At 58.6% G+C, this 10,396-nt stretch overlaps 1 protein-coding gene across 4 annotated transcripts in view; it reads left to right on the forward strand.

Annotated features, from left to right (window-relative positions):
* BCL2L1 (BCL2 like 1) overlaps positions 1-10,396 on the forward strand; it is an 18,730-nt gene extending 8,334 nt beyond the window's left edge. For all 4 annotated transcript variants that reach the window (XM_050314168.1, XM_050314170.1, XM_050314167.1 and 1 more), the window contains exon 3: positions 8,632-10,396. In XM_050314168.1, coding sequence (XP_050170125.1) covers positions 8,632-8,769 — 138 coding nt within the window. In that variant the 3' untranslated portion in view covers positions 8,770-10,396. The remainder of the gene's footprint in view (positions 1-8,631) is intronic.

Genomic DNA, 10,396 nt, shown 5'->3' on the forward strand with positions numbered 1-10,396 from the left:
CTCGGACACGTGCTCACGTGTACCAGCCCAGTGCTGTCTCCCAGGATCTCTTTAATGGGAAACCCAGTGCACTCAGCGCTGCTGCCTGCCTGCCTCCGGGTAGCGAGGGAGGGAGGGAGGAGCGGGATTCGGAGCGTTAACCAGAGAGGCTCCCATGGCCACGGGGACTGTTTGAGCGTTGTGCTGTAACTGGTCTGCCTTCCCTCTGCTGCTGGGAGCAGGGAGCTGGGGGAGCTTGGTGTTTCAGGGGGCTTTGGGCTGGTTACTCTTTCAAAGGCTGGTTGCCCCTGCACTGGCACAGCATGCCCAGGGAAGGGTAATAGGCTGTATCTGCAAAGAGGGAAGTTTCAGGGGTCTGTGCAATTCCCTGGGGGAGAGCTGCTTGAATTTATTGCATTATCCTCCTTCCTGCTCAAGCTTGTGTTTCAGCTGTGTCTGCAGACGTAGCTGCTGATTTAAGTAGATCCAATTAGTAGCTAGCTCCTGGCATCAGTATCCTGCTCCGGGAGATGAGCCCTGGAGATGAGGAGCCTCCAGTGGGAGCGGGGCTGGGCTCAGCTCTTGAGCCCCCACTCCTGATCTGGGATGGTCCTGGAGGTCCCTGGCTCACAGCCCTGCACCTGAGCTCAGAGGGCCACCGAGGCAGGTGTCCTGCTCTGTGCTCCACCTGGCCAAGAACAAAGAGCAGGCAGGTTCTCCCTGCCTCTGCTGCTGCCAGACAGGTGCTCTTAAGAGTAAAATCAAACACTCCAAAACGTGACAAGTTGGCAGCAGGCAGGGCTTGGAGCAGGAGATGGAGCTGCTCACACCAGGAGCGTGAGGGGCCGTGGGGCAGAGCCGTGTGGTGACCTGGCTCCTGGGGTAGGACTTGAAAGGGAGCTGCTGGAGCTGGCTGCTCCCTGAAGGAGCATGGAAGGGTTCTCTTCTCTGCAGGAGGGTGAAGGGCTCTTTGGAAAGCTCAGAGAAGTGGTCTGGGCTGGCACAGAGCTGGTTTGGTTTGAATGCAGCTAATGTCACGCTCAGGTGGAGCAGGACAGCTGTCTGCCTGCATCACTTCTCCAAATGATACCAGTCCCATTTGCCCATCTCTCTGGTTTGTGCCACCACTGAGGCTGAGGAAGGCTGGGAACACTATGAGAGTTGTGCAGGGACATGGTTAGTGGCAGTGTGACATTACTCTGTGTGTGTGACTCGCGGTGAGCTGGCTCAGGGTTTGGGCTGGGATGTGAGAGCTGGGCGTGTGTGTGGCCCTGGGTAGTGCCTGTGTGACATATGACTTATGTATGGAGAAAATGAGGTGTTGCTACCTGTAAATGGGCCATAATGGAGTGTTGCAAGTGCCTCCATCCTCTACTGGTATGGCTCACCAGCGTATTAAACTTGCTGGAGAGCTAATATCTTTTAATAGAGCAACTGACCTCATTTAGAAGCTTCCAGTGCACCAGCCAGTGATTATTTCATGCAACAACATGCATGGAAGAGCCCAGGGCAGAGCACAAAGTCTCCTTCTCATGCTGCACCACTCTCTCCCATGTTTGCTGCATCAGCTGCCTACTGTGCTTCCTGCCCTCAAGTCAGCAAGGATTTTGCTAAAAGGGACTTTGTGGCCTGAATCATTTGAGATTTCATGTGGACTAACAGGAAGTGAAAACAGAATGAGCACATCTTCCTCCTCTTCCTGCACCTCCACCCTTTCCCCTTTTTTTTCATTCAAGTGGCATGTAAGAATTACAGCAGCCTCGTGAGGTGCTGGGGCTGAAGTGGGAAGTGGTGAAGCTTGGCCCTCGCTCCTCCGGGATGCTGGAGGACGAGTGGCTGAGGCAGAACTGGGCAGCCGTTCCCCAGGGCCCACCTCCCCTGAGGGCTGTCCCCGCACCCCTGCCCGTTATCCGTGGGCCCTGCTAACGCTGCCATTCCCTTTGGGATGAGGCTTGCGGCGAGGGTGAGGGCCGGGGAGAGCTGTCAGCATCGCCCACTCGTCCCCTGGCGGGAGGGAACGTGGCTCGGCAGCCGGGCACACGTGAGCGTGGCACATCTCCTCGGCACAGGTTTCCCCACGCTTACACAAGGGCGCGATTGCACAGGAGCTGTGACGTGCGGGAAGAGCAGTGACAAGGTGAAAACTGAGCTCAGTTCCCCGGGTGTGGGTGACCCTGCCGAGGTGCCGTCCGTCCGGCACAGCGAGCTGGCCGTGGCACTCGTTGCTCCCGGGCAGATAACCGGGACATGAAAGCAGGAGCCTTCCCTGCCCCCCGAGCGCGCCCCTCGCACAAAGGCTGCTCCGCTGCGGGGCTCAGACACCATCTGTCCGGTGGGGAGAAGCATCAGAGAGACCGTCTTTCCTCGGACTATTCCACTTAATGCCCTTTGGAAAACAATCCCATTCCCAGCAGGTGCTAATCTCTTGAGTGGATCCGGCTCAGCCAATGTGTTCTTCGCTGTGCCTTTGTACCGGGGCCGTGTTGCCTGCCAGCAGTCCCGCTGCCGAGCGGGACCGGTGCCGGCCGGGGCTGCCGCACCTTCGGGAGCCCTCAGCCCGCTTAGCTCTGGGAGAAAACACTGATGAAAGATGGATGCAAGTGGATTAGTCATTCACATCGTCTCCGGCTTTAATACACATGAATGTTTCAGCAGATTTCTGGAACGGAGAGCGCAATTCCCTGCTCTCCATCTCGTGCTGTGCACAGCAGTCTCCCGGGGCAGGGACGGGGGTTACAGCTGTCACCGTAGCCTCTTTCATGTATTTGGAAAACGCTGAAATTGTGCTGAATGGTGTGGGGTTATTGCAGGTTCCCTGGAGCCGGTGATGAAACCAGTTTGACAGGAGGCTGCCACGGCAAGGATTAGGGCTGGAATGTGCTAGTGAGGGTTTGTTTCTGGTTAGAAAAGAGCTGGCTTTGGCCCGGGCTAGGCTGGAGCCCCGAAGGTCTGTTGGGCTTTGGCCCCAGAGGCAACCTCCTTGCTGGTCCCCCCACCCTGCAGCCCCACAGCGAAACCCCTCGGTTAGTGGGAGGAGAATGAGGAGGGGATGTGCTTGTTTAATGACCCTTTTGAATTTATAGCTGCCTCCTTCAGAGTCTCAGGTTTCAGTGAATGGAGAACCCTGGGGTTTGGGCAGGGACAGCACCCCAGCACCCTCAACACCCCAGCACCCTTAGCACCCCAGTGCCACCGGCTCCAGGGGCAGGAGAGGCAGTGGGTGGGTGGCATTCCCTACCATTGTCATGGAGATCAGCAGCTGCTTCCCTGGAGGTCACCATTTGCATAACAGTTAGAACTGAGTCTCTGGAGTATTTGCACCTGCAGCGTGTTGTCCCAAAAGCCCCTTCCTCTCCCCCTGTCCCCAGAGCCCCTTGCCCACCCCATTCCAAGCCTGCCCAGGGTTTGTGGTGGGGACCAGGAGGATGAACTGTGGATCTTCCCTGCCCGTAGAAGGGGATTGGAATTAGATGGTCTCTTTAAGGTCTCTTCCAGCCATTCTAAGATTCTGTGTTTCTGTGGAGAAAGTCTGAGACTTCGGCCTTGGATGGCAGGCCCTTGGCATGCTGCTGTGTCTGGGGCTCACCTTGACCTCAAGTCCTGATACTGCAGGCAGGGCTGTGACTGATGCAGTCACACTGTCCCTGCTGCCCTCCTTTCCAGGCTGGGGGTGGTGGGAGCCACACAGGGATATGGTGTGAGGGAAAGCAGGGCAGAGGGAGAGCCTCCAGGATCTCTTCTCGTATCACATAGGGACCCACAGAGATGTGTTTACAGGATCCTAGTGGCATCCTTTGGGAACACTTATGTTTTCTTTTATTCTTAAAGCTCTCAGCTGCCTCTTCTCCCCCCCTCCCCGTGTTTCACCTCCAGGTTCGCATATGCCAGTTCCATGTGGTGAGCTGGCAGCTCAAGGGGGCTCTGGGAGCAGGTTGCTGTCGATGCAGGGCTTTGTTGTGGTCTGTGCTCTGAGCTGCTGCCTTTCTTTTTCCGTCCTTGTCTCTCTGCTCAGCACAAAACTGTTCCCAGCATCTCATTAACAAATGTCTGGTCATCCAGATGACTCCGCTCCTGGCCGGCGGTTGCTGTTAGAGCTCTGAGCAGGAACACAGCTGTACTTACGGCGAAGGTAAAACAGAAACAGCCTTGTTTTCAAGGGAAACATTGCCTCGTGATGAGAATGCCTGGGTTGGGAGTCAGATGTGTGGCTCACGCTGCTGGCTTGCATACAGCTCTGGGGAAGGCACTTAACCTCCCTGCATCTCTGTTGATCCATCTGGGAACAGCACTGACTTATCCCACGGGAGGTTTTGGAGAACCAGCTCAGTTCTGATGAAAGACACGAGGATCCTTGGGTGGAAAAGGCTGCTGTGCGTGCTGAGGTGGTTGCTGTGGGTGTCTGACTGGGTATCAGAGCTGTGGGGAAGCTCCAGAGCCCCTGCTGGAGTCTGAGTCTCTGTCAAAGTCTGACCAAGTGCCACCAGTTCACCTGAATACTCCCAGTAGTGCCTGGCTCTTCTCTGCTGGTTTTCAGAGCTTTGTACTGGTGCTCTCGATTACCTTCCTACCCTTCAGTGTCCTGTGCGAGGCAAACTTTGAGCCCCCAAACTCAGAGCCCTCCCCTCTCTGCTCTCCCGCCTCACCAGGGGCCAGATGGGGATTCATTGCCCACATCTGCTTCCTTCACCTGCCCTCATGGCTTGATGTCACCGAATCCTCTTTCCCCAAGTGTTGGGGCTTATCTTGAAAGAGGAACCTGCTCTGCTCTGCTCACCCTGAATGGGATCCAGCAACTGTTCTCCCTCCCTTGCAGGCAGCGCTGGTGAATGAAACCAACGAAACCAGTGAGAGCCTCAAATTTTGGGTGTTCCACTTCCCAGGTCAGGATGTGAGTAGTGTCTCAGCCAGTGTCCAGAGAACCTTTGGCACTGCAGAACCTTCCTGCCCTGCCTCTGTGGGGTGGTGGAGCCTGACTCTCCGGGTCCTCTGCCTTGTGCAAGGAGGGAAACCCCCCTCACCTCAATTTCCCCAGCAAGTGCTGGCTTTAGGCTCCAACAAGAAAACGTTTCTTCCTTCTCCAGCTCTGGGGAGGAGAGGCCAGGGCAAGGGATTGCCTCTTGCGTAGGAATAACGTCTCTGCCTCCTCACTGCCTGCCCCAGAGCGTCCTCCTCCGGGACATGTCGGTCACCCGGGGTGGGGAAGGGGATGTGACGGGTGTTCAGCAGTGGAACAGGGTGTTCAGCAGGGGAACAGCCCATCCCCTCTGCTGGAAGAGGCCCACTGGCACAGGGAGAGAGAGCGGCTGGGACACTGACGTGCTGTTGCTACCATAGTCCTTGTGATTGACTCAGGAATTCCAAATATTTCCTCTCAGATAAAGGTGACTGGGGGGAGGCCAGAAATATCTGGACGTGTCTGGGCTAGCCTGAGATCCCAAACACCAGGACAGAGAGGTCAGGATCGGTCCTGGGAGTGCTGAGCTTCAGGTGCGGAGCAGCCGAGGCCCGGGGTGGTGTGGGAACAGAGCAAGCTGCCTTTCCCTAACCTTCAACCCCCCCGGAACAGGCAGGGAGGATACTCCTGCCTGTTTTCCCACTCCCTCCGGTCTGGGATCTGTTTCCCAGGGGACACATCTGGGATCGCAGTTGTGCAGGGGCTGAGCTATCGCAGCTCCTGGGGCTGTTTCCCTGAGGAAGGGCAAGGCGCTCTCCTCGGGTCCCCTGTGGCCCCCAGCTGTGGATCCAGCAGCTGCTGCTCCCTTCCCAAGGGAAGGAGAAGGGCTCATGCCCCCTCCCTGCCCGTGCCGGGCTCTGGCCATGCTGCCCTCCGTCTGTAGCACCCGATAGCTCTGCGTTCACCGTGCGCCATTTATCTCTCCTGCAGCAAACACTTCCTTTTCTTAGAAGTAAAGGCTTCAAAACACGCTTCTTGGAACTGCCTTTCCACAAGCTCGGTGGCACATGCCATGGAAAAAGCAGCAGGGAGAGCCGGCTGCCAGCCCTCCCTGGCTCCCTGCCCGGCCGGGGGGGTGCCTGTCCCATGGAGAGGCCAGGTGGCTGTGTGGCCCTGTCCACCAGTGCAGCCTTCCTGGGGACAGCAGGGACATCCCTGCCAGGGGGCAGGAGGAGCCTGTGGAGATGTGTGGGACTCTCAGTGGGGCAGGTCCTACTGACTCCCTGAGGAAAGCAGGTTTTTCTGGGGAATGCGTTGTGAGGGTGCAGCCTCCTTCCTCCTGCTGAGCACCCTGCAGGACCAGGTGCTGTGTGTGAGTGTCAGGGAGGTGTGTACCAGGGGAGGACCATCCCTGGGGCCAGGGCCCTGGCACAGAGAGAAGGGACCCACAGGGATCGCTGAAGTCCAACTCCTGTCCCTGCACAGGACAGCCCAACAATCCCACCCTGTCCCTGAGAGCATTGTCCAAATGCTCATTGAACTCTGATTCAGGCTTGGTGCCAGGATCACTTCCCTGGGGACCCTGTTCCAATGCCCAACCACCCTCTGGGTGAAGAACCTTTTCCTCCTGTCCAACTTAAACCTCCCCTGGCACAGGTGTTGTAAGGGTGGTGTTTTTGGACAAGGCTGTGCCTTTTGCCCCAGTTCCCTGTGCCCTCCATCCCTGCCAGCCTGCTCTCAGCAAATGCTGCTGCTTGCCCTGCCCTGTCACAGCTCTGTGCTCATCACCTGTCAGCAGAGGGAATTCCTGTGCCAGAATTTAAAATACCCCCTCCTTGGATTTGGGCTTTCCTCCCATCCCTCTCCTGCAGCACGTCACTGGCTGTTCCCTGGGTGAGTGGCCGGGCAGAGGGGCTGGCAGTGGGCAGCAGCCTTCACCTTTCTCCCTGGACAGCACCTGCCTGCAAGCTGCCCATTCCTGTGGGGCTGGGACACCGTGCAACACCTCCACGGATCCCATGCCAGCTGGCAGGCATGGTGGGAAGCGAGCTGCCTTCTGCCACTCCATGTATGTGGTGTGAGTCATGGGGATGATTGTCACATCCCTGAAGAGGACTCTGAGTGAGGCAGCAGCAGTGACATGCCCTGGGGTGAGTTAGCAAAGTCCCAAAGTCCCCGTTGTCCCAACACGCTGCCCTTGGGTCTGTGGGTGCCTCCTCATGGTCACAGGGTGTGGAAGGCAGACGGGGGAGGTGGAGATGCTGGTGTTTGGTGAGAGGTGGAGAAGAGCCTTGTTGGCAGAGGTGGGTGCTGAGTGCAGCCCATCAAGGACCGGATCCCCCGTGGTGGGGAGGCCTGTGGCCATGGAGAGGGACACAACCTGGCTCCCTGGGAACGAGCATGCAGCTGTTTTGTGGGAGCTGGGAGATTGGCACCATGTTCCATGAGTGACACGGGTGCCAACCATGACCTGGGCACCCAACCCCTGCAGTGCTGTGGCCGCAGGCTGTGGGCAGGCGTGGGAAGCAGCGTGCAGGCAGAGCTGCCAGACCGGGAGGGCAGGCAGGGATGCTGCTCCAGTCTGCGTGGAGCCCGTGGTGAGGCGTGACACGAGCACAGCGTCAGCTGGGCTTATCTCTGCTTTCCCAGAGCAGCCGGGTTACTGGAACTGCCTTCACTTATCAGGGAACAGGGGACCTTCTTGGGAAGATGGACCCGAGGTGCGACAGCATCGAGCCCCTGCTGACGCCAAGCTGCTGGCGATCCCCGAGCCTGGAGCTCGCAGCTCCCGCTCCCTCTGGCCCTGTGGCTCCTGCTCAGCCCTGATAAACCTGGGAGATCCTGGGCCATGTTTCCCTGCTTCCTACAGCCTGCCCAGGGACCCCTCCTGCCCTTCTGTGTGCAGCCCAGGGACCCCAGCAGCTCTCCTCACAGTGGGCCAAGGTTCCTGGTGCCTGGGGCAGCAGGAGTGTTGGCAGTGTGCCATGGAGGAGCTGCCTGGGCACGACATACCTGTTTTCAGGAGCAGTTCAACTCTGGTGGTTTCTCTCTGCCCTCCATCTCCCCCAGTCCAGGCCATGGCCACCTGTCCCCAGCCCCAGGGAAAGGGGCTGTGGTTCTTCCTAAATCTTCCCAGCTCTTGCTGGAGATGAAGGGCTGGAGGCAGCCGGCTTGGACGAGCTGGGCCGGAGTGACTGCATTCCTGGCCAAGCCTCGTGCTTGGCCTGCTCTCCTGAAGCCGTGGGAAGGCAGTAGTTTGGCGACCCAGTGTCTGCCTTTGCCACAGGGATTCACGAAATCCAGTTGGTGTTGTGGAGTAACCTGTGAGGGCCAGGATCTGGGAGCGCTCGTCGTGCCAGGATGCAGCAGTGTGGAGATGAAATCAGTGGTGGGATGCATGGTGTGGGCTCACCACTGTGGGCATCAGCCCTGCTGCTGCTTCCCCAGGCCTCGGCCAGGGAATGGAGCCCAGTGTGTTCCTGCTGCAATGATTTCTATCACACTTGGATGCTAATTTTAGAGAGCCAAGAGCACGTGATGCATCCCCTGCCCTGCCTGCGTGGTGTTCTCCTCACAAATCCTTTCTGGCATCCTCTTCTCTCATGACTGGTCCTGTGCTTCCCCCATTGCCCTCTGTGCATGATTCAGAGCGAGGAGGCACAAGGCATCTGTCATCCACCCGCTCCACACCGCCACTCTCCTGCCAGTGCTCCGTGCTCCACTCCCACCCCTCTGCTCACCCTTCCCTCTTCCCGCAGGAGCGCTTTGTGGACCTCTACGGGAACGATGCTGCTGCCGAGGTGAGGAAGGGCCAGGAGACCTTCAACAAATGGCTCCTGACCGGGGCGACGGTGGCCGGAGTGCTTCTGCTGGGATCCCTGCTGAGCCGCAAGTGACCCTCCGCCGAGCCCCCCGTCGCCAGGACGGCTGCGCCTTCACCGCCACATCCACTACACTCCGCTCCCGAGCACCGGCACCGGCGCGGGGGAGCAGCTCCTGGGTCCCGGCTGAGCACCACCCTGCTCCGCGGAGTCGCCTCCCTCGTGCCGCCCAGCTCCTTTTATCGTAGCCCGTCTTATTTACTGTTCCGTTGTGTTTTAAAGGCGCTGAGGCCAATGCAGCACTTCAGCCACCGGCTCCCAGCGCCGGGGAGGTCCAGGCAGCTGTGGGGCAACAGGCTAGAAGGTGTCCCAGCCCTGCAGGGTCCTCCAAACCACGTGGAAGAGAATAAACAGACTTATTTTTGCATGTGTGAGTGCGTGCGTGTGTGTAGATGTGTCACTAATATAAGGTTCCCCAGCCAGAGCAAGGGTCAGGCTCCATGCCCCCGTCTCCATGCTTAGGCACCGGGAAGAGGCAGGCTGCACAGTGGGATGGAGCTTCCCTGCATCCCTGTCCCGTCCTTGCTTTTCCAGGCAGAGCTCATCCCTGTGGTGGGGGGAGCAGGAGGAAGAGGCAGAGGCTGGGGGCGAGGAGCTCTGCCCTCAGTTAGCCCCCCGAGCCCTCTTCTCCCTGGACATCAGCTGCTGGGAGCTGCATCCAGTCCCGGATTGGGATGGTGTACCAGGCCCAGGGTTGTGCCCGGTTGGAAGGGTTCCTTGTCCTCTTCCTCCTCCTCCTCCTTCCGAATGTAGATGGCTGTGGGGCTGTGTTCATCTGTCCCCAGCCTGCTCCTCTGGGCTGGCAAAGGAGGGAGGCAGGCAAGGGGGAGAGCACTTGTCCCTGGCACAAGGAGCTCTGCAGAGAGCTGGGGCTGTGGTGTCCAGGAATCCAGAACCAGGGATTGGAAAGGGCAGGGGAGTGATGTCCTTCACAGAGGTGGCAAAGCCCAGGGAGCAGCCGATCCATGGGACCAGCAGGGAAGCAAGCCCAGAGGAGGTGAGAGAGAGAGAGAGAGGGCTGGCACTGGCTGAGAGCCGTGCTGGCCACTGGGAAGCCTCTTTGGGGACAGTGGGATCCTCTCCCGTGCTGTCCCGTTTGCTCCCAGTCCCATAGCGCAGGCAGATCCCTGGCAGATCCGTGCGTGGCTGTTGCGGGTGCATGCAGTGACTGAGGTGTCTGGCTTCCCTCCCCCTCATCCCTCCCTTGCTCCTGCTGCTGCTGGAGCAGGGAACCTCCAGCCTTTAATAGCTTCCAGAATAAACCCCCTCATCCTTCAGAGCCCACCACTGGCACACACAGCTGTCCACGCGGGCCTGTCGACGTACACGCGCCCGCGCTCCGCTCTGTACAGGTCGAGTAGTTTTTAATTCATTTGTGAATACTCAATGCTATTTTTGTTATCTTGTCTGTCCGTATTTATGTGTGGGGCCATGCTCCCTGCAGAGGCCAAGGTGGGATGGAGGTGGGGGGGGAGAACCAGACGCTCCAGGGGGGCTCACTTGGCCACTGAGCACAGACTTGCGCTCCCCGTGTGGGATCCGCTCAGATCCCCCACGGGGAGCACGAGGACTAACATTAGCCCAAACATTGAACGCTTCGGATTGCAGGTGGAGGTGATCCACTAATAAAGTTGTCATTGGA

This window comes from Myiozetetes cayanensis, unplaced genomic scaffold (assembly GCF_022539395.1).
Source record: "Myiozetetes cayanensis isolate MyiCay16 unplaced genomic scaffold, myiCay2020 scf19, whole genome shotgun sequence".
NCBI lineage: Eukaryota > Metazoa > Chordata > Aves > Passeriformes > Tyrannidae > Myiozetetes > Myiozetetes cayanensis.